Source organism: Urtica dioica, chromosome 9 (genome assembly GCF_054948205.1).
Source record: "Urtica dioica subsp. dioica isolate 48M chromosome 9, U.dioica_male_clone48M_v1_H2, whole genome shotgun sequence".
Lineage (NCBI taxonomy): Eukaryota > Viridiplantae > Streptophyta > Magnoliopsida > Rosales > Urticaceae > Urtica > Urtica dioica.
Genome location: NC_142764.1, coordinates 22,735,384 through 22,759,561, shown reverse-complemented (window position 1 = coordinate 22,759,561; position 24,178 = coordinate 22,735,384). Strand labels below are relative to the sequence as shown.

At 40.9% G+C, this 24,178-nt stretch overlaps 1 protein-coding gene across 1 annotated transcript in view; it reads left to right on the top strand.

Moving 5' to 3' along the window:
- Positions 1–24,178, top strand: part of LOC149385882 (LRR receptor-like serine/threonine-protein kinase IOS1) — a 61,360-nt gene that overhangs the window by 4,209 nt on the left and 32,973 nt on the right. Inside the window, exon 11 of the mRNA XM_089626766.1 lies at positions 76–268. Within this exon, the coding sequence (XP_089482892.1) occupies positions 76–268 (193 nt within the window). The remainder of the gene's footprint in view (positions 1–75; positions 269–24,178) is intronic.

Sequence of the window (24,178 nt, the reverse complement as noted above, 5' to 3'; positions counted from 1 at the left end):
TTATTATTTAAAAGCCTATGATAGTCTTAATCTCTTGTCGAATATATTTGTTTATTTGATTTTGGTAATATGTAGGGTTGGAGTATCTTCACAGCGGGTGTACGCCACCTATAATCCACAGAGATATCAAGCCCGCGAACATCTTGATCTCAGACAAGTACCGAGCAAAACTTGCAGATTTCGGGTTTTCCAAGTTCTTCCTGACGGATGATGCAACTCACTTATCAACAAAGCATATCGTTGGAACCCACGGCTATATGGACCCTGAGTAAGTTTTTTTCAAATGTCATCAGTCACCAGATAGTCTCTCTCTCTCTCTCTCTCTCTCTCTCTCTCTCTCTCTCTCTCTCTCTCTCTCTCTCTCTCTCTCTCTCTCTCTCTATCTGTTTTCAAGTAGAAGCGATCATAGATAACCTAGAAATGTGTGTCAGCGTTCCTTTTTGTTAAGTACATGTTTAAAATTAAAAACAAATAGTTCGGGCTTATGATTGTACAGCTATGCCTATAACCAGTAATTTTTTACTTTCCTATATTTTATTAATTAAATACTAAATAGAAATTTTATTTTTTGTTTTTTTATCCCTTTCTGGCCAGTTTGCTGGCAAACAACGGACAGTTAACTGAGAAAAGCGACGTGTATAGCTTCGGAGTGGTTCCCGAAGCTTGTCGAGATAAACTCAGCGGCGAAATTTGTCGAGATCGCAATGTCTTTGAGTTGTAGTGAAAGACCAACCATGAGCCGGGTAGTGACTGATTTAAGGGAGTACTGTTCGCCACTGGAGCAAGCTCCGACCGACTTCGTAATCCCGAATTCAGCTGATTTTCAGACCTATACTACGGCTTCCGAGTGTCGACCGTTGGCACAATAATTCGGAGTGGTTTCCGTTTTATTTATGATATTTCTAATTTATTCTTGTTAGTTTTCTTCTTTCCGATTTTAATTATAGGCTTACAATTCTTTCCTAGTGTCTAGGATGCTGAAATCTTCAAAATCAACGACTAATATTAATTTGTGAAACGTAAATCACCAGCAAAATCTCATCGTATAGTTTTTACTAGAGAAGGAAAAAAAAACGAAGTAGAAATAATCATATAAGAACATACGCGTTCTAACAAAACACCTTGACTGATTATCCAAAAATGACTACACTAATAGATAAAAGGCTTTATTAATGGCGTCCAAAATTCTCCATTAAAGAGCTTTGATCGTCAGGTGCCACTAAAAAATTATAATGGCGTTTGATTGAAAAGAGCCATTAAATATGTCTACGTGGACTGCCGTGCTGTCAGGGTGTAGGAAAAGGTTTTTTGAGGGAGGTCAACTATTGAGCGTCATTAAAAGTAATTGCCATGTCACTATTATTCAGCGTAACTTTGTAATGGCACTCTACAATCGAGCACCATTAAAGCTCCACTATATTTTTTAAAATTCAAAATATTTGTAGCCGAATTCCTTCACCGAATTAGAGGAGGAAAAATAGCACAAAAACACCTAAATAGTATCAATTGCAGCAGAAAAATATACTAATTAAAATCACCAAAATAACAAATATATGTTCTACTTCTACCATTGACAATATTGAAGTAGACTTTTTACAACTAACATTTCTAATAACTTCAAAATTTATAACTTAATTTTAAAAAACACAAGTTTTGATGCTATTAAAGATTGACATTTGTAAGTTGGCGCCATACAAGTAACTGAGAACTAATCAATTAGCTCTCACCAAACATTTCTAATAACTTCAAAATTTATAACTTAATTTTAAAAAACACAAGTTTTGATGCTATTAAAGATTGACATTTGTAAGTTGGCGCCATACAAGTAACTGAGAACTAATCAATTAGCTCTCACCAAATTTTATTACATGATTGTTCAAAGGTTGTCCTAAAAAATGAATAAAGTACATAGTGGAAAAAAACCCAGATTCTTGCAAACCGACTGTCCAAAGGTATCAAGGAGCAAAACATCCAAATAAAGTCTCATACGACAACATACATGATAAAGATATGGGTTATAAATAGTTAACAATGAGAAAAGTAATCCATAACTTCTATAAATTTTTATTAGTTCTCATTCACTTTCAATGTGAGATTCTTAATATGCCTTCTCAAGATGATAGCTTTTTGCATTCGCTCACTTTGGGTCAAATTTAAATGATTGGACTAAATACTTGTTTTGAGTTCATGAGCTCTGATACCATACGAAAGCATCATGAGATTCTATCTCAAAACTAAATTGGTGGAGGGATAATTTATTACTTTTCTAAATTCTTGTTAGTTTTTATTCCTTTTCGATGTAAGATAAGTGTACTGAAAAATTTGGATAAAAAAATTGGGACATTTGTTAGTTGAATTATGTAGGAATTTATAGTTAATTAATTTAAAAAATTTCAATAGTTTAAATTTTTAGTAAAAGATAGCCAAATTTATGTTATCAAATTTTTTAACATTATTTTAAAAAAAATTGAAACTGTAATTACCACTGTTAACAATATTAATGACATTAGTGTTGAGATTTTCCAACCGGGACATTTGAAACTATATACACTTTTATAAAACTGAAAAGTAGATTTATTGTTTAGAGCAAGGATTTAAATGCCGTATCGAGCAAGGATTTAAATGCCGTTTCGAGCCTCTTGATTTATGGAGAACCGAACGGAGAAAAGTGGAAAAATGGAAAATGAAATGCCGTTTTTAAATGCCGTTTTCGATGGAAAACAAACGTGTCGACGGAAAATCGAACGGAAATAATGTGGCGAAACAAACAAATACATACATATATATATATATATATATTTGTAAATATAATCCAAATTTGAAACACTTCAAATCATACATATCTAGCATAGGAAATGAAATAAATATGTTCTACAAACAAATAATTACCGTAGAAATTGAAATGTATCAGTAGAATCTCGATGGACGTTCCGGTTGGATAAAATCCGGTTGATTTTCTTCAAATGTATCAATATTCCAACAACATATCAACAATTCAAACAATTTTATTTAAAGCATAAACTTACTTGAAAAACAGAAGAAAAAAAACACAAAAAAATAAATAAATAAATCGCGGGTAAAAATGGTGGTTCACCGGAAAATGTTGTGGCTCGCCGGAAGTCTCGGTGGTTCGTCGAAAGTGTCAGAAAAATCTAAAATAATATATATCATAGATCACAACATTTCAAACAACTTTAATGAAGGACATTATGTTAAAAAAAATTAGTTTATACACCAAATGCATGAAAACAAAATTTGGGTTTTAAAAATAAAAAGTCGACGAACAACTCGTCGATTTCCTCTGTCTGTCGCCGATTTTTTGTGGAAATCAAGCTGAGCTTGTCTGAAAGTCGCCGATTTTCGCCGAAAATGATCGTCTTCTTCACCGTCTCCGAGAAACCCAAAACTACTTTGTTCTCTCCGATTTTCTGCAAAAAAAAAAAAAAAAATGACAATATTCACATGATTTTACTCTATAAAATGGACAAAAAAAATGGGTCGTTTATCATGAAAACGAAACATCGTTTTCGTCAAAATTCCAGCGACATCAAGACGAAAAACGACATACTTCACTTCATCGGCTGTTTGCACGGAGAAAACGGTTTTTCCGGAGAAATTCATGGAAATCCGGCAACATTTTCCTTGGTTTAGAGTGAAGTTTTTTTACGGAGGTTCTAATAGGTTAAGAAACAACTTATCAATTTAGCAAAATAACTCAAGCAAGTAAACTGAAAGAAAAAGAACACAAGAGATGGTAACTTAGTTCGGCCAGTTGTGCCTACTTCTGGGGGATGATAATCTCAGTGGAAAGAGAAGCTTCACTACACGGTAGAGCAAGTACAACTTCGGACGATCGTGGATGATAACCTTCTAGGTCTCCTCAACTTCAAACTACCCTAATAGTTTATAACCTAGGCTCCTCCTGTCTTTGATCTCCACGCACACTCTTCTAGTGTTTCAACAACGCTTATAACAATACATGTTTTACAATAACTTGAATCAACAATACAACTAACTATATGACCAGCTAGTAACACCACAACCTAGGATGCATAGTATCGGCAATGAAAATCACAACAAGATACCCAGATGTGTGATAGGTTCGTTTATTACGCGTAAAAATCCTATTTACCGGACTAAAAACTAACGAGTCATCAAGTGTTTTTGATAGTTTTTGTGTGTTTATGAGTGATTTTCAGGTTTAAGAGGTCAATTGGATCTTGAGGAGGTTATTAGCGCAGCATGTGACGATTCTGAACAATTTCAAGGAGATTCATACACATTTGGACAACTTGGAGCGAAACAAGGAACGACGTCCTCTTATGCAGGATTTTGGGATTTTTAAATGATGATTTTGGATGATTCACTTCCATAACTTGATATATCTCACTCTTAGCTTTCCAACGCATCTTTATTTGCAGAAATCGGAAGTCGGAGCTAGGAGTTACGACCGTTTAAAAAACGATGTGCAGCGAGTAGGAAGGTCCGCGCAGACAAAAGGGCGCGCCGCGCGGTCCAAAAATCAGCATTTTCCAATGTTGCATTTCTGAACGGATTTTGGCCATTGGATCAAAATGAAAGGTCCATATGGCTCCGAAAATAACCTCATTCACCCTTAAAAACACAAATACAATGAGATGAAGGCATGCAAGACTTGAGAGATCTCATCTCATGTGAGAGAGAGAGCTTTTCTTTTCTTTTCATTTTTTTTAGATTTTCTCTTGGTTTTGCTTTGGAGAAGAAGGAGATCGGAGTGCTATCTCACCGGAATTCGTCCAGCCATCACCACCATAGTTTTATCCTCTTCCTCTATCTCTTGAACTTCATTTATTTATGAAGATTAAGTTGGTTTCATTGTTCTTGGTTTATGTTTGCTTTGTTCTTCATATCACCATGAACTAAGCCTCCATAGGGCTATGGTGTAGCGAGTTCTTGACGGTTATGGATTCCTAATGTTAGATTGATTTTATTGTTGTTGTTTTTTCCATGTTGCTTAGTTCAAATCCATGTTTAATGTCTTGTATGAGATAAGCTACCTTATACATGTTATGTGATCGATCTAATACTTGAGAAAGATTAGGTTGTTGTGCTTTTGATTTGGATTACTAAAATACATTTCTAGACTAGAGATAGCTAGGCTATTTTAGACTCGTGTGTGTACTCTTGTTGTGAATGTTTGCCGTGCTTTTTAGGAGTTGAGATCGAGAGATAAAACTCCAGCATTGGGTTTAGGTTGCTAGATGCTCGAGAGAGATTTAGTGATACGATTAGCGTGAGTACGAGTAGTAATATATGAACAACAATAATCATGCGTAAACCGTAGATTGAACTCGTGAAACCATAGTCCTCCATCTTCGTAATCGTAAAACCATTCTTTAGTTTTGTTATTTAATTTATTTACTTGTTAGATAATTTTGTGACAAACCTTCTATCATTATTTTTGGGTTATCATTCAAACTTGTGAATCTTGATTCTTTAATTTAGTTAGTTCTCGTGGGATCGACTCGCACTTGCGAATTATTATTATTGCGACCACGTGCACTTGCGTGTGCGAGAATTTTCGCAACAATGTGTATCACTACCCAACGGAGAAGAGATACTTTTATATGACACATACAGACGTAGTGTCAGCAGAAAAACCACGTTACAATACTAACGTGTAAAGCAGACAACCTATGTTCTAGCAAGATATTTCCAACATTTATTATTTTATGAACCTATGATTTCGATTTCTATTTACCTATAATCATAAGGCAACCTAATTAATAGTAGTGGAAGCCAATAATCCCACCGTTTAATGAACTCGGATCCTCTGTCCCTTTTTAGTGTTTTCATTGACATCTCTCTAATTAAAATAAGTAATAAAAATCATTTTAATTATTTATTTGTTTATATTTATTTAAAAATCAATTAAAATAATTAAATTGACTTATTCTGATTAAAGGAACACCAAAAATAACACTAAAAATGGATAGAGGATTTGGATTCCCTTTCAATATAACTGAAAATCCAGATCTATCGTATGAACTATTTCTAAGGTGTTGTATCAGAAAGTAGTAACACCTGTAAAGACACCACACGATAATAGTAAACGAACACACAGAATGGTAACCCAGTTCGGCCTTAAAAGCCTAATCTGGAAGGATGAGTATCCCGGTGAAAAGTGCAACTTCACTAACGGAAAATGAGTTTAATCGGAATACAATGAATGATAACCTTTCACTATTCCTAACTCCCAGTGAACCGTAGCTTGATGCTAGTCTAGGCTCCCCCTAGACTTGAGCTCCCCTCGCTTTTCACCCTTACAATCACTCAGTGTATTAGTGTGTTATTCTTCGCCCAGAAAAACAAAACTCACACAATGGAGAATACACAAAAACCTTTTTGGTACACTCAGGTTTTTCGGCGTGAAAGTGTCTAACCCTACCTAGGGTTTCGCATTGTCTTATATACGAGACAATCAAAACGAATGTCCTCTGATCCAAGACAGAGACAGATGGCACGCATCCAGCGAGCCCAGAAATAAAGATGTCAGCGAGACCTCACCGCGAGCTGACAACTTTAACCAAGAGATGTTCTTTGAGATGTTAGAACCACCACGAGAGACAATTAGCAAGCCTGAATCAAAAGGGCCAACTTCTTGTAACAACAATCTCCCCCTTTGGCTTTGAGCAGGCAAAACTCTTCCTTAAAAAATGAAACACTATGCCAACCTTCAAGGAGCACTCTCGCCACACACACAGCACAACAGAACATCTAACTGTGAAATCACTCTTGTCACAGTGACTGACAGAGGAGACAACAAAAAAAATCCATAGCCAAATAACCAAGTTTTAGAAGTGACTTTTGACTCCCCATTTTTGCCAAGCAAAGACAAAAAGGAAGACAAACAACTAAAAAGTATCTGAGCTACGCAAATAATCTTGAAAATATAAAAAGTTTAGGTACTTGGGAGAGGTGTAGTAGAGGAGGCGTTAGGGAGTATACGAGCTAGAGCATCTTCAAGGGCCATCTTGCGCTCAGTAGAGGTAGCAATCACTGTCTCCAGATGCTTGATCTCATCAACAAGGGAAAGAGCCATCAGTTTCCTGACGTCAGTTGACATGGGAGGAACAGCAGGAGCATCATCATCATTGAAGCGAGCGTGAGGTAGGTTGGACTGGGGAGGCTTCTTGATGCCTGCCACATGATGCTTCTGAAAAAGTTTGTAGCTGAAGGAGATCTTCCCTGGAGTCGAGCTGCAAGCTTTCATCTCTTCTGGTGACAGAATATCCGGTTGTTGACGCAAAATGATCCCAGTGATCATGGAAGGATAAGGGATGGGAAGCTTTATAGCTTCAGAGCCAGCATGCTTGATGATTTGGGAGTAAAAGAGTTTCCCAACTTTAACCGAACGACCTGTGACAATCATGAAGAGAAATTGAGCTAGAGCGAGAGAAACACCTGTGGAGTGAGCAGTAGGAATCCAGTTCTTGACTCCAATTTTGTGAAGAACATAGTACTTAGAACTGAGAAGAGAAGCACGGTACAGCCCAGACTCAGGCCACCCTTTCTTGTCTTTCCCTCCAGAGAGTTCAGTAATCAGCTCAATTCTTGAAGGCACTTGATCCTCAGAAGTGGGAGCATTTGAACCCATGAACTCATGGATGACCTTGGGAGAGAAGTCAATGATTTTGTTCCTGATCACCACCTTTTGAAAATGAGGGGAAGTGGCATCATCGACTTGATCAGGAAGATTGACAATGAACTCCCTCACAAGCTGAGCGTGGTAGGAGCCCACTGATGTCGCTGTGGAGAGAAGCTCGGTGCTCTTGAGAAGTTCAATGACATCAGCGCATTCCATGGCTTCATCAGAGAGCACATGTTCAGGAGCAATACTCCGAAGAATGACGTACTTCCATCGGCTGGCATTCTGAAAGGTGTGAAAAGATATTCATGTGATTGGAACATCAGGAACATCCTGTCTAGACGACTTCTTCTTCTTGTCGCGAGACCTTGCTTCCTCTACAGCTTCTTCATCTTCGACGATGTTAGTGACATGGTCTCTGACATCCTCCACCACAATCTCCTCCTGAGGATTAATGGCATTCGCTTCAGTGGTCTCCACTCTGCTCTTCTTCCTCCTAGCAGATTTCTTGACTTTCTCCGCAATGGAGGACTTCTCAGCAGCCTTCTTGGAGGTCCTCTTAGTCTTCTTTCTGGGCATGTCTCCTGGGGGAACCACATCTGAGTCTGGTTGAAGACCCTCATCCATGATTCGGTCAAAGTCTTCACGGGAGATCAGCTCTCTGCAGTTCTCTCCTAAAACGTCCTCATCCGACCTAGAACCTTGACCATTAAGTTCTCTGGTCATCTCAGCCAGCGTGGGATTGTCCACTTCATCAGTCTCCTGAGCTTGAGGATTAGGGGGATCAGATTTATCAGCGAATCTGGGAGAACTAGGGTTGTCCGTGGAGGTGTTCTCGACATTTCCTTCTCCTGAATGTCTTAGAGTCATCATGGCCTCTACTGTGGGGCTCATGGTTTCCCTCTCAGAACCGATAGGCTCAGAGGAAACATCCACATGCATGCTTTCTTGGTTAGAAACTGAGGAAGGAACAGGGTGAGGGAGAACTGTCACTGATACCTGAGGAAAAGGAGGAAGAAGACCACGAAGGTCAGTAGTCTCAGCCCTAAACGAAGAGTCTCCGGCCTCACCATCGACTCTGACGGGCTGATGTTTTCTGATTCTTACACCGTACTTGTTCACTTGAATGCTCTCCGTCTTGGACGAAGAGAGACCTTTGGCCTTTCCTTTCACCGTGGACTTGGAGGCTTTCACTGTACCTCTTCTCGTGGACACCATGATTATGAAGAAAACAGACTTTTTCAAGAACTGAAGAGAAGGGATTAAAGAGAGATGCAATAAGAGGCAAAGATCTGCGAAATTGATGATAGCAGTTGGAAAAATCGTGCTTCTTCTTGGGAAATAAACCGTCACGTTGTAATTCAGACGAAGTACTCTAAACACTGCGTTTTGAGAGAGCTTGTGAACAACATTTTCCCAATTGGGCCTTATGTGTTCCAAAGTCATAGCCCATAAATGACTTCGCCAGCCCAATAATTGCTATAAGTCAGGTATGCACACTCCCAAAGCAGAACATAGCTTCTCAAATTTCACCATATCCAGAGGTTTTGTGAAGATATCAGCCAATTGATTCTCCGTATTGACATGCTCTAGAGAGAGAATTTTGTAACTCACAAGATCTCTGATATAGTGATGCCGAATCTCAATATGCTTAGTCTTGCTGTGCTGAACAGGATTCTTTGCAATGTTGATGGCACTGGTGTTGCACATAACAAGGTGACAACATCTTGAGGAACATCATACTCTTCAAGCATAGATTTGAGATAAACCAGCTCTGTGCTACCTGCCCCCGCAACAATGTACCCAGCTTCAGTAGTGGATAAAGATACATAATTCTGTTTCTTGCTGAACCAGGAAATCAGATTATTCCCGAGAAAGAAACATCCACCCGAGGTGCTCTTTCGGTCATCAGAATTGCCTCCCCAATCTGCATCAGAAAAACTAACCAGACACGAGTTCGTGTCAAAAGAGTACAAGATACCATAGTCAGCAGTACCGTGAATGTACTTGATGATCCTTTTGACATAACTAAGATGAGTTGTGGTGGGTTGAGACTGAAATCTAGCACAAACTCCCACTGAAAACGAGATATCAGGTCTGCTAGCGGTTAAGTATAGCAGACTCCCGATCATGCTTCTATACAGCTTGGTGTCAACTGCCTCACCATCATCATCTTTAGATAGTTTGACTGTAGTAGAAGCAGGGGTTCTCTTTGGTTTTCCCGACTCTAGCCCGAATTTCTTGACCAACTCTTTAGCATATTTACTCTGTGACAGGAATATTCCTCCTTCAAATTGCTTAATCTGGAAACCAAGGAAAAAGGAGAGTTCTCCAACCATACTCATCTCAAACTCTGATTGCATCTGTTCCACAAAGTGATCCACCATCTTCTGGGACATTCCTCCAAAGACAATATCATCCACATAGATCTGAGCAAACATCATCTCCGATCCACTCTTTCTAATGAACAGAGTTTGATCCTTAACACCCCTGACGTATCCCTTTTTGGACAGATATTCAGCCAGCCGCTCATACCAGGCTCGAGGCTCCTGCTTCAATCCGTACAAGGCCTTGTGCAGCTTGTACACATGGTTTGGAAATTTAGGATCGACAAAACCCTTTAGTTGCTCCACATAGACTTCCTCGTTTAGGAATCCATTCAAGAAGACACTTTTGACATCCATTTGATATTATGAGATGAGACTTTTCTTTAGTTTTTATTATTTTTTTTAAATTTTAGTGCATTAAGCGTGGACTTAACTCGTCAAGGGCAACGCCCCCCCTACACACACATTTATATTTCATCATCATCATATATAAGATATATTCATAGTTCGTAATAATATACTGTGTCTACCAATTTATTATGAAGTATGTATTATGCTATATAACTATATTAGCCACAAGCAGGGACGGAGCTAGAAAAACTTAATAGGGGGGACTTATTTGAAAAAAAATTAGGGGGGGCTAATTAAAAAAAATTTCATGGTAAAAATGCAAAATTTCAAAAAAAAAAAGATCAAAAATGTAAATTTTTAGGGTAAAATTTGTAAAATATTTTAAAAATGGGCAAAAAATGTAAAAAAAAAATTGAGGGAGGGCTGGAGCCCACCCTAGACCTTAGCTGGCTCCGTCAGTGGCCACAAGCTAAGTTTCATAAAAAAAAAAAATAAAAAAATAAAAAAAAACTATTACCCATAAATTATATGGCATATTGTACTCATGCATTGTTGATCACAAGCATTTGAATATTATTCCATAAAATGTAATATCCCATTTTTTTTTATTTAAATTTATGTTTTACGTTTATTTGTGTACCCTGCTATTCAGTTTATATTTACTATGATATAATTATTATCAAGGATTATAAATCTATTTTCCTTAAAACTAACTTAGCTTTGAATGCTAACTTAATAATTTATATTATTGACAAAAATTATTTTTGAGGTATTCGTTCGTCACACCTATAAAACTATCTTCTCTTATACTATTTTTCAACATTTTAAAATATATTTTTATGGTGCTTTATTAATAATTAGTATATGTATAAATTAGAAATGGACAAATAGAACGTAAGGATTTGCAAAATAGCCAAAATTTATCAAGTATAAACAAAATAGCCAAGCTGCGATTAATCCAGGCAGGATTAAATTTAATCCAGACAGGATTACTTTAATCCAGAGATTTTATTCAGCCCTAAAATTTAATCCTCGACTTTCTCTGACCTCCTTTTTCTCTGACCTCCTTCCAGTCACCACAATCGCACAGATCTTACCTCCTGTCGGACTCTCCGTCACGGCGACGGAGGTGAGGAGATCGACGGGGATTCGGGAGTGGATTCGACGGCAGCCCCTCATTCACAGCAGCCCCGCCGCCGGAGCACCCTCTTCCGCCGCCGCCGGAGCAACCGCCGTAGCATCGGGCTCTGCCGGAGCCGTGTAATATACAAACTTTTGCAACGCTCGACTTGTGAATTTGAATAAAATAAACGAGTTTTATTTTGAATCAAATTCTTGTTGCACATGAGACGTCCTTAAATTTTACATATCTTGGAAAAAAAAAATAATAAATATATTTAAGGTCGATGAAATTTCGGAATAAAAATATTCGAGTAGCTCGATATTATTTTCCGAATAAAATTATTCGGAACATACTTGGAGATTGGAAATCTCAAGAGTGAAAATAAAATCCGAAATCCCTTAAATATATTTAAAATAACGGGAATTAATAAGAATTTCTCGGTTATTTTTCAAGATTATTTTTTATAAATTAAGGACGAGTTTGAGAGAAATTATTTGGAAAGGATTAAAGTGCAACAAATTGAGGGACGAGAGTGAAAGAAAAAGATTTTTGAGGGGTGGTTTCAAGAGACGTGTGGCTCAATGAGAAGATGCCACGTGGCGTTCTTATCCCCTTCTTTTTCTCCACTCACATTCGGCCACCTCACCTTCTCTCTCTTCTCTTCCTTATCTTCTTCACGTCTTTATCTTCTTCTTCCTCTTCTCCCACGCGAAACCTGCAAAGAGTAACAAAGAAAAAAAAATTGATTGACAACAACCACCACCGAGTCTCTCTCTCCGGCCGACCAACCACATCAGCACCCTCTCCTCATCTCTTCTCCTCCGTGCTTGCGCTAGACCCAGCCGCCCATCTCCGAGTCGCGCGCACACCACCAGCCGAGAGGAGAAGGTCGCCGTGCGTCCTAGGAGCTCCGGCGAGCACCTCCGGCTGGGGAAAAGAGGGTGAGGACGGTCCAAATGGTCCGACTCTTCAAGTGAGGTATGGATTTCTTGGGCTAAAGTGAAGATTTCGAAATCTAGGGTTCATAGCTCAATTTGGGGGTTTTTTGATCCGAGCTAAAATCAGTGGAATTGATGGGTTTTATTTGGTTGTTGGACTTGTTTAATGATGTTCCTAGCTCGGATTTGGTGTTTTTGAGTCGATTTCGAATGATTTGAGAATTTTTGAGTTCGCTGTGAACATCCTCTGTAAATTGACGTGGACAGTTTGGTACCGGTTTAATTTGGATTTGTTGATATTTTTCCTGGATAGTAGACATTATGAGCTTTCTAAAATGACCAAGAACGTAATAATCCGTGGAATATTGAAAGAGTTATGAATTTTTGAAATCTGGTATTCAAAGCTGTGAACTGCTGAATTCCAGAACAGCGACCCAATATTGCGGGCTGTTTTTGAGATAGCTATTCTGGTCATATGTAGGCTTATAATATATCGTTAGAAAGGTACGGAAGTTAGTTACGTTCTGAAACTGGAATCGTTGGATTTCGAGTTGTGTAGCTCGAGTTATGATGCATTTTTAAGTCGCTGTTCAAACCAGTCCGATTATGTGCAATTTTTTTATTATGGGTTTGAATCGGGGACTTGAGTCGAGATTGTGCAATTGTTTGTGTATGTTTGGTATCGATGAGGATATGATGTGCCTTGTGTTTGAATATGGATACGAGTGTTTGTGCTCGTTTGGTTGTAGGATTGCTCGTTGTGTCTTCGGAGTTGTTTGGTTGTGTGACTTGCTTAGGTCCGGGAATAGGGTATGTTTCGGGCTCGTTGAGTTGTCTCGAGAAATTTAGTTTTGATTTCGGAATTTATGTGAGCTTGGAATCATGAATGTGACTAGTTATCGAATTCCGCGAAAGGGATTACAGAATTAGACGGGCGAGCGGGAACCGACAGAGTCAAAGGCAACGAAGCAGGAATTTGAAGTTTCAAGGAAAGTGTTATCGATGTTAAAACTCGATTTACTCTTCCTTTGACGTTTCGACAAGCGTCAAGTATTCCGGAGAACGTGAAAAGCAAGACATCGCTGGAAGTTGTCGAACTTTCTGTCGAGCTGTTCCAGGTAAGTGTGGAGACATAAGTCAACTACTTACCAAGGGAATAATCCTGTTTACGTGCATTTACGTGTTAATAATTATAAAGAGTAGAAAAAGCCTTAAAAGACACAAATACTAAAGATTAAGGCTTCGGCCACTCTTTATGGAAAATTTTAGTTGGGTTTTTACCCATAGGTTCAAACGCTAACTTGAACCAGCCACGTTGTTGTTTTGTTGTAGTTAGATCCCTCTGCTAACCATAGAGTTTGGCTAGATCTGAGGTGACAGGAGAGCAAGTTGGACTCTCGGATTCGAGCCGAGGGTAGAAGTACCAGGAGTCACGTCCTGAGTCTTCAATCTAAAACACTTAACGAGCATGAAAGGGAAACCATAATTCTTTCGGGATTAATCCCGATACGCTCTCCTGTTTGTAATTAGTTGTATACTCTATAAGCTAGAGTATCCAAACAATAAATAATGTTGTCGGTGGTACCCACGAGTCACGACTCGTGTTTAGGACTAAGACGGTCCTAGTGGCGCTGAGTACTCCCCGGGAGCTGCCAAGAGCACCCCGTTCTTGCAATGGGAAAGGTCGCCACGGCGAGCCCATTTGCTTTGTCATGACGCATGTAGCGCCGGCGCCCAGACGAAGATGGTACCACTAGTGGATCCCAGACAGTCTTAAAACTCTTAAGCCACTGATGACTACTGCTCGAGGTCTGAGGTTGGCTTCTTGTCATTCCAAGGGTTGTAGCAGGGGATGTTGTATAACCTTGTGGAATGACAAGTGTTAGCGTAGAGCGAGGCCCCGCGTTAGGCATGCTCTTGAAGTATATGCATCTGCATTCTGCATTCTTATGTGATTATTTGCACGTCACATGGCTCTGCATTAGTTGTTTTTCTTTTCCTAAGTTAGACTCCCACTTACTGAGTCAATCGACTCATAGTTTTATGACCCTTGGTAATGTAGATAAGGGAAAAGCTTGTAAGCGGGAAACGAGATCGAAGACCGAGACCGAGCACGTATTGCCTTGACCTATGGGCTATGGGGTTTCTTAACCGGGGGTTAGTCTCTTTTGTTAAAACGTTCCGGAACGTATTTGTATAGGAGTCGCTATAAGACTCTAAGTTATAAAAGCGAAAAATTTCCCCGGATTTTCGCAAACTATTTTAATATATAAAAGTATTATGATCTATTGTTTAATATGAAAAATATGAGAGTTGATCGGTCGCGGCTCGTGGGCGAGCTGTCGCTCGCGGGTCGTGACAGATTTTGTGGTATCAGAGCCCCAGGTTTAGCCGTTTCTGTAGACTTGGGATACGTGTTCTCGGTATAGGTCGCGAGTATGCCATGTGATAGTGTTTTGCTTAGAGTCGACCTGTCTAGAGATATGTTTGACATGATGCAGGATGAGTTGCTATGAGTTAGATCTCTCCTCCCCGATGAGATTAATATGTATAACGATGCGGTCACGCAAATTGCTCCGACTGCAAGTACGTTCAGTGTCGTGAGAGGCACCACCACTTAGGGGCCGGTGGATCGGTTTGACTTGTGAGTGGATGAGTGTCGTCTCGACGCTTCACTGCTTCTGTGCGAATATCGCGATGACCCCTCCTTATTGGCCAACGTTGAGTCGATGGACTCGTTTAACCGCTGACGGCAATCAGCCGAGTTTGGGAGATGTTTCAAAAGGTGATACAACACACGTTCGAGGCCAGGGGAGAGGGACGAATGGGAGGAGCAAGCTCACGGATTCTACCAGCTCGGTTTGAATCGGTTGTCCGATATGGAAATCGATTTGTCCCAGAGATTGTGGACCGGTGCCCGATGTGCTCGAGCATAGACGCCAGCGAGGTATCGAGTATTGGGAGCTGTGTGTAGAGCTCCAATATCTGACGCTGGAATCTGATTGTCCCTCGTATATTGTCTTGCAATTGCAGACTGAGTTCCTCGTCATGAAGCGATGTGGTATATGAGTACCATACCCCCGATGATTATTTTTCCGGTGGTTGTTCCGCATGATGACGAGAGGGTTGAATTTGACGAGGGAGATTTCGAGGAGGATCCCGCTGAGCCTTTGGGTGACCCAGTTGCGTAGACGTTTGCTTGTCAACCACGAGAGTGGTTGCTTTGTGTGTGTAATGAGAGAACTAGCGTTTGGTGTTTAAGTCTCTCGTTGGACTAGGCCTTGAGAGGCTAGTTCGTCTTGGTTATGCATTCTCGTTATGGTTGATTGTGATGCTCAACCATGCCCATCCTCTTATATGTGAGAATAAGAAGGAAGTGGGGTCTAGACGAGGTACGTCTAATACCGAGAATGTTTCAGCTGTGGATCTCACAGAGATAAGACGCATCCTTAAAAGTTTGAGTTGACGCTATTCGAAGAGACGAGCATAAAGAGTGTCAAACTCAAGATCTGCTCAACGGATAGAGCAGCATAAACGATTGCGGATGTCTTGACGAGATTGAATGCGACACCCCAGCCAAATCCTGAACATCCAGCTTAGGACGAATGACGCGAGAAGCTACCACAAGTGCATGTGGATCCTCTGGAAGAATTGAACTTCCAAATACAAGACGTCGTTCGTTCGATAGGTGAGCCGGTGTACGAAAGGTTTCGAAAGTAGAAGCCTCCGACCTTTGATGGCAACGTCGATCCGGCTGCAGCTGAGAAGTGGCTTAAGAAGATCCAACAGATCTGTAGCTAATGCAGTTGACGGAAACAGAAAAAGTGGCGTGTGCCGTGAATCAGCTGGAGGATGAGGCCAAGAGTTGGTGGGAGATAGTGGCGTCATACGAGGATGTTCAAACAATGACGTGGGTACACTTCCTTAGTCTGTTTCAGGCAAAGTACTTAAGCAAAGCCAATTTATCGAACAAGGTACGTGAGTTCGTGACCTTGAGTCAAGGTTCGATGTCTGTCGCGGAGTACACTGCGAAGTTTGATTCGTTGGTAAGGTTCGCTCCTTTTCTGGTACCCACAGATCAGACTCGTAAGATGAAGTATATGCATGGGCTTAACGTGAATATTGTGAATCAGGTGGATAGTGGAGATGTTGGGCCCCGCCCTTATGCAAACGCAGTGCAAAGGGCTTTGCGCGTCGTGGGTTGGAATGGCAATGAGTATGCCCCTGCCCCGAAATCAGCTGCCACTTCGGAGTCCGCTGATGCGAGTCAAGGTAGTTCGCGGAAAAGAGCGAAATTTCAGCAGAGGTGGCAGGATCGGCAACATCAAGGAAGTGGAACGAGGTCCCAACAAAGCTCCAGTAATCGGTTCCAAGCGAGTTCGGGGAACCGTTCACATTAGGTGAACCAGGAAAGGAACCGTGGGAACAACAAACGTTCAGGGTCATCTTCGAAGAAGACCCAATCTGCTGGTGGATCACAACTGTCCCAATACAGTAGATGCGGGGTAACGCACGTAGGTGAATGTTTTGCCCGTAATCTGGTGTGCTACCGTTGCGGGAAAGAGGGTAACCTGTCGCGGGTATGCAAAACTCCGGAAGAAAGAATCCCCGCCTCGAAAGAGCAATCGAAGGTTAATGCGAGGGTGTTCTCTATACGTTAAGATGAAGTTCGAGCAGGATCGTCGAATACGGTCGCATGTCAGATTTTCGTAGACTCCTTCTCTGCATATGCATTGATAGATTCAGGAGCTACGCATTAGGAAGTCTGATCAGCTAGGTGGAAATAGGAAGAAGATTTTGTATCCGTTCTTGATGGCTACACCTACCGGAGATAGATATCAGTCGATGTACTGGTATGAGAATATGCCGATTCAGGTCCAGGATCGGATACTAAAGGCGAACTTGATCGAACCGGAAATGGTAGACTATGACGTAATCCTCGGAATGGATTGGTTGGACAAACATTATGCGTGTATTGATTGTCGAAAGAAGTCTGTTTCATTTCAGAAACCGGGACTTAAACCATTCCCGTTTCAAGGCTCATCTCGAAAATCGAGTCTTCCGGCATATCGGTGTTGAGAGCGCTGAAGTTGATACATCAAAGGTGCGCTGGATATCTTACGAGTGTGATAAATATCATGAAGGCAGCCAAAAGCCGCAAGACATCCCTGTCGTGAGAGACTTCATCGATGTCTTTCCAGAAGACCTGTCAGGTCTACCTCTTGATTGCGAGGTTGAGTTCAATATCGAGCTCATTCCAGGCACAGCTCCGATATCGAAAACCCCATACCGTATGGCTCCAGCAGAGTTGAAAGAACTCAAAATACAGCTTCAGGATTTGCTGGATAAGGGGTTCATTCGACCGAGCCATTCACCATGGGGAGCGCCAGTCTTGTTCGTCAAGAAGGCAGATGGCTCCCTACGGCTCTGTATTGACTACCGTGGTCTGAACCAAGTGACAGTCAAGAGCAGATATCCACTATCGCGCATTGATGATCTTTTCGACCAACTAGCTGGAGCAACTGTTTTCTCCAAGGTCGACTTGCGTTCTGGGTACCATCAGTTGAAGGTTCGAGATGAAGACATCCCGAAAACAGCTTTTCGGACACGTTATGGTCATTACGAGTTCTTAGTAATGTCGTTTGGATTGACTAACGCACCAGCAGCGTTCATGAACTTGATGAATCGAGTATTCGAGGATTTCTTGGACAAGTTTGTCATCGTGTTGATTGACGACATCCTGATTTACTCGAAAACCGAAGAAGAACACGCGCAACATCTGAATTTGGCTCTGACAAGACTGCGAGAAAAGCAACTATATGCCAAGTTCTCGAAATGTGAATTTTGGTTGGAGCATGTTGTTTTTCTCGGCCATGTGGTCAGTAGCGCATGAATCATGGTAGATCCGGCCAAAGTGGAAGCTGTGAAGCAATGGAGTCAACCGAAAACGGTAACTGAAATAAGAAGTTTTTTTGGGCCTAGCGGGCTATTATAGAAAGTTCGTGGAAGGATTTTCTAAATTAGCCATGCCGTTGACTCAATTGACTCGCAAAGGACAAAAGTTTATCTGGTCGGAACGTGTGAGAAAAGTTTCCAAGAGCTGAAAAGACGGCTGACAACGGCGCCAGTGCTCACAATTCCACAGGGAGAAGATGGATTCTCCATCTATTATGATGCGTCTAAGCAATGGTTGGGCGCAGTACTGATGCAGTGTGGGAAAGTCATCGCATACGCCTCTCGGCAGTTGAAAGATTATGAAACTCGGTACCCTACACACGATCTAGAGCTTGCAGTTGTCGTTTTTGCTCTGAAAATTTGGAGACACTATCTGTATGGAGTGCATTGCGACATCTATACGGATCATAAGACGCTGAAATATCTCTTTACTCAGAAAGAGCTTAACATGCGCCAAGGACGTTGGATGGAACTTCTGAATGACTATGACTTTGATTTGGATTATCATCCTGGTAAGGCAAATAAAGTCGCAGATGCGCTTAGCCGCAAATATGTAGCGTCCTTAACAAGTTTGGTTGAAACGTCTCTTCAACTAAAAGACGATGTTCAGCAGCTAGAGCTTCAGCTGATCACTGGGAGATTAGCTGCTCTTAGCGTACGTCCGATGTTGCTGGAACATATCAAAGATGGTTAGTACGCAGACGAATATCTTCTTGGGAAGATGTTTGAGGCTCAAAATGGTAACGAGGGTGATTTCAAGTTAGATGAGAACGATGTTTTAAGATGCAATGGAAGAGTTTGTGTGCCATCTAACGAGGAAGTCAGAAAGCAGTTGATGGTGGAAGCTCACGGGACACCATATTCGGTACATTCAGATGTGACAAAGATGTATCAAGACTTGAAAAAGGTATATTGGTGGTCAGGAATGAAGAAAGATGTAGCTGAGTTTGTTCAAAAGTGCCTAACTTGTCAACAAGTTAAGGCAGAGCATCAAAAGCCAGCGGGACTGCTGCAACCACATGAGATTCCACAGTGGAAGTGGGAGCAGATAACGATGGATTTCGTGTCAGGTTTGCCAAAAACCATAGCTGGTCACGACTTAGTCTGGGTCATTGTCGACAGATTGACAAAATCAGCTCATTTTCTGCCCATCAAGACCACTCACACCGTGGATAAACTCGCTGAACTCTACATCAAAGAGATTGTTCGTCTATATGGAGTTCCTAGCTCGATCGTCTCTGACCGTGATGCTCGTTTTACGTCCAAATTTTGGAAGAGTGTACAACAACATTTGGGGACGCGAATGAAATTCAGCACTGCATTTCATCCCCAAACTGACGGCCAGAGCGAACGCACGATCCAAGTGTTAGAAGATATGCTCCGAGCGTGTATTTTGGAGTTCCACGGCTCGTGGAGTCGTTATCTTCCATTGGTCGAGTTCTCGTATAACAACAGTTATCAAGCGACGATTGGGATGACACCCTATGAAGCTCTTTATGGGCGAAAGTGTCGCTCCCCAGTTCATTGGGATGAAGCTGGTGAGAGCGATTTCATCGGGCCTGAATTGCTCGAGCGGACCATCGAAGCGATCAAGAAAATTCAAGCCCGGATGAAGACCGCACAAAGTCGTCAGAAGAGCTACGCAGATAAGCGTAGAAGACCTCTAGAGTTTGAGGCAGGAGAGAAAGTCTTTTTGAAAGTCTCTCCGATGCGTGGTGTCATGAGATTCGGGAAGAAAGGGAAGCTCAGTCCGAGATTTGTTGGACCTTTTGAGATTATGGAACGAGTAGGCAAGGCAGCGTATCGCCTACCCTACCGCCGTCTATGTCAAATCTTCATGATGTGTTTCACGTATCGATGTTACGGAAATACTTTTCTGATCCTTTGCATGTGCTGAAAGACCAAGAGGTTGAGATTTCTCCTGATGTCAGATATGAGGAACCAGCCGTCACGGTCCTCGATCGCAATGAGAAAGTCTTGATGAATAAGACCATTCTTCTGGTCAAGGTGTTGTGGAATAGATACGGTGGAGAAGAAGCCACCTGTGAGCTCGAGAGTGAGATGAAAAAGAAGTACCTGCCTTGTTCTAAGTTTCGAGGACGAAACTCTTCTAAGGGGGTAGGGATTGTAATATACAAACTTTTGCAACGCTCGACTTGTGAATTTGAATAAAATAAACGAGTTTTATTTTGAATCAAATTCTTGTTGCACATGAGACGTCCTTAAATTTTACATATCTTGGAAAAAAAAAATAATAAATATATTTAAGGTCGATGAAATTTCGGAATAAAAATATTCGAGTAGCTCGATATTATTTTCCGAATAAAATTATTCGGAACATACTTGGAGATTGGAAATCTCAAGAGTGAAAATAAAATCCGAAATCCCTTAAATATATTTAAAATAACGGGAATTAATAAGAATTTCTCGGTTATTTTTCAAGATTATTTTTTATAAATTAAGGACGAGTTTGAGAGAAATTATTTGGAAAGGATTAAAGTGCAACAAATTGAGGGACGAGAGTGAAAGAAAAAGATTTTTGAGGGGTGGTTTCAAGAGACGTGTGGCTCAATGAGAAGATGCCACGTGGCGTTCTTATCCCCTTCTTTTTCTCCACTCACATTCGGCCACCTCACCTTCTCTCTCTTCTCTTCCTTATCTTCTTCACGTCTTTATCTTCTTCTTCCTCTTCTCCCACGCGAAACCTGCAAAGAGTAACAAAGAAAAAAAAATTGATTGACAACAACCACCACCGAGTCTCTCTCTCCGGCCGACCAACCACATCAGCACCCTCTCCTCATCTCTTCTCCTCCGTGCTTGCGCTAGACCCAGCCGCCCATCTCCGAGTCGCGCGCACACCACCAGCCGAGAGGAGAAGGTCGCCGTGCGTCCTAGGAGCTCCGGCGAGCACCTCCGGCTGGGGAAAAGAGGGTGAGGACGGTCCAAATGGTCCGACTCTTCAAGTGAGGTATGGATTTCTTGGGCTAAAGTGAAGATTTCGAAATCTAGGGTTCATAGCTCAATTTGGGGGTTTTTTGATCCGAGCTAAAATCAGTGGAATTGATGGGTTTTATTTGGTTGTTGGACTTGTTTAATGATGTTCCTAGCTCGGATTTGGTGTTTTTGAGTCGATTTCGAATGATTTGAGAATTTTTGAGTTCGCTGTGAACATCCTCTGTAAATTGACGTGGACAGTTTGGTACCGGTTTAATTTGGATTTGTTGATATTTTTCCTGGATAGTAGACATTATGAGCTTTCTAAAATGACCAAGAACGTAATAATCCGTGGAATATTGAAAGAGTTATGAATTTTTGAAATCTGGTATTCAAAGCTGTGAACTGCTGAATTCCAGAACAGCGACCCAATATTGCGGGCTGTTTTTGAGATAGCTATTCTGGTCATATGTAGGCTTATAATATATCGTTAGAAAGGTACGGAAGTTAGTTACGTTCTGAAACTGGAATCGTTGGATTTCGAGTTGTGTAGCTCGAGTTATGATGCATTTTTAAGTCGCTGTTCAAACCAGTCCGATTATGTGCAATTTTTTTATTATGGGTTTGAATCGGGGACTTGAGTCGAGATTGTGCAATTGTTTGTGTATGTTTGGTATCGATGAGGATATGATGTGCCTTGTGTTTGAATATGGATACGAGTGTTTGTGCTCGTTTGGTTGTAGGATTGCTCGTTGTGTCTTCGGAGTTGTTTGGTTGTGTGACTTGCTTAGGTCCGGGAATAGGGTATGTTTCGGGCTCGTTGAGTTGTCTCGAGAAATTTAGTTTTGATTTCGGAATTTATGTGAGCTTGGAATCATGAATGTGACTAGTTATCGAATTCCGCGAAAGGGATTACAGAATTAGACGGGCGAGCGGGAACCGACAGAGTCAAAGGCAACGAAGCAGGAATTTGAAGTTTCAAGGAAAGTGTTATCGATGTTAAAACTCGATTTACTCTTCCTTTGACGTTTCGACAAGCGTCAAGTATTCCGGAGAACGTGAAAAGCAAGACATCGCTGGAAGTTGTCGAACTTTCTGTCGAGCTGTTCCAGGTAAGTGTGGAGACATAAGTCAACTACTTACCAAGGGAATAATCCTGTTTACGTGCATTTACGTGTTAATAATTATAAAGAGTAGAAAAAGCCTTAAAAGACACAAATACTAAAGATTAAGGCTTCGGCCACTCTTTATGGAAAATTTTAGTTGGGTTTTTACCCATAGGTTCAAACGCTAACTTGAACCAGCCACGTTGTTGTTTTGTTGTAGTTAGATCCCTCTGCTAACCATAGAGTTTGGCTAGATCTGAGGTGACAGGAGAGCAAGTTGGACTCTCGGATTCGAGCTGAGGGTAGAAGTACCAGGAGTCACGTCCTGAGTCTTCAATCTAAAACACTTAACGAGCATGAAAGGGAAACCATAATTCTTTCGGGATTAATCCCGATACGCTCTCCTGTTTGTAATTAGTTGTATACTCTATAAGCTAGAGTATCCAAACAATAAATAATGTTGTCGGTGGTACCCACGAGTCACGACTCGTGTTTAGGACTAAGACGGTCCTAGTGGCGCTGAGTACTCCCCGGGAGCTGCCAAGAGCACCCCGTTCTTGCAATGGGAAAGGTCGCCACGGCGAGCCCATTTGCTTTGTCATGACGCATGTAGCGCCGGCGCCCAGACGAAGATGGTACCACTAGTGGATCCCAGACAGTCTTAAAACTCTTAAGCCACTGATGACTACTGCTCGAGGTCTGAGGTTGGCTTCTTGTCATTCCAAGGGTTGTAGCAGGGGATGTTGTATAACCTTGTGGAATGACAAGTGTTAGCGTAGAGCGAGGCCCCGCGTTAGGCATGCTCTTGAAGTATATGCATCTGCATTCTGCATTCTTATGTGATTATTTGCACGTCACATGGCTCTGCATTAGTTGTTTTTCTTTTCCTAAGTTAGACTCCCACTTACTGAGTCAATCGACTCATAGTTTTATGACCCTTGGTAATGTAGATAAGGGAAAAGCTTGTAAGCGGGAAACGAGATCGAAGACCGAGACCGAGCACGTATTGCCTTGACCTATGGGCTATGGGGTTTCTTAACCGGGGGTTAGTCTCTTTTGTTAAAACGTTCCGGAACGTATTTGTATAGGAGTCGCTATAAGACTCTAAGTTATAAAAGCGAAAAATTTCCCCGGATTTTCGCAAACTATTTTAATATATAAAAGTATTATGATCTATTGTTTAATATGAAAAATATGAGAGTTGATCGGTCGCGGCTCGTGGGCGAGCTGTCGCTCGCGGGTCGTGACAAGCCGCCTCTTCATCAGCCACGATCTCGAACGTGTTCTGTTTGGAGAAATTATGTGAGGACCGTGTTCTGTTTTGGATTTTTGGGAAAAGATTTTCGAATTGATTATTTTGTCTAACCTAATGAAACTATGACTATTTTACAAAAGCCATAGTTTGAATTGGCTACTTCATGCCATTTTTTCAATTGGAAATATATCTTATTCGGCACATGGATATTATTCTCTTAGGATTTTGTGTTTGCGTAATGAAGTTGTTGTCATCTTATCACTTTTTGTGTGTGTACAAAACATAATAAATAAAACCATAATGATTATTATAACAATCGTGTATAGACCAAAGGAGAGATAGCACAAAAACAAAAACAAAAACAAAAACAAAAACAAAACAAACACAAAAAAAAAACCCACCCCTTTTAAAAAAAATGTAGTAAATGGTATATTAGTTCATTTAGATTAAAGAAAACCAGCATTTCATTAATCGAATAAATCATGTTTATCAACTTTTACAAAAAGCATTACAACAATTCTATTTTACATATGATTTATCTTGTATCATATCTGATACACTA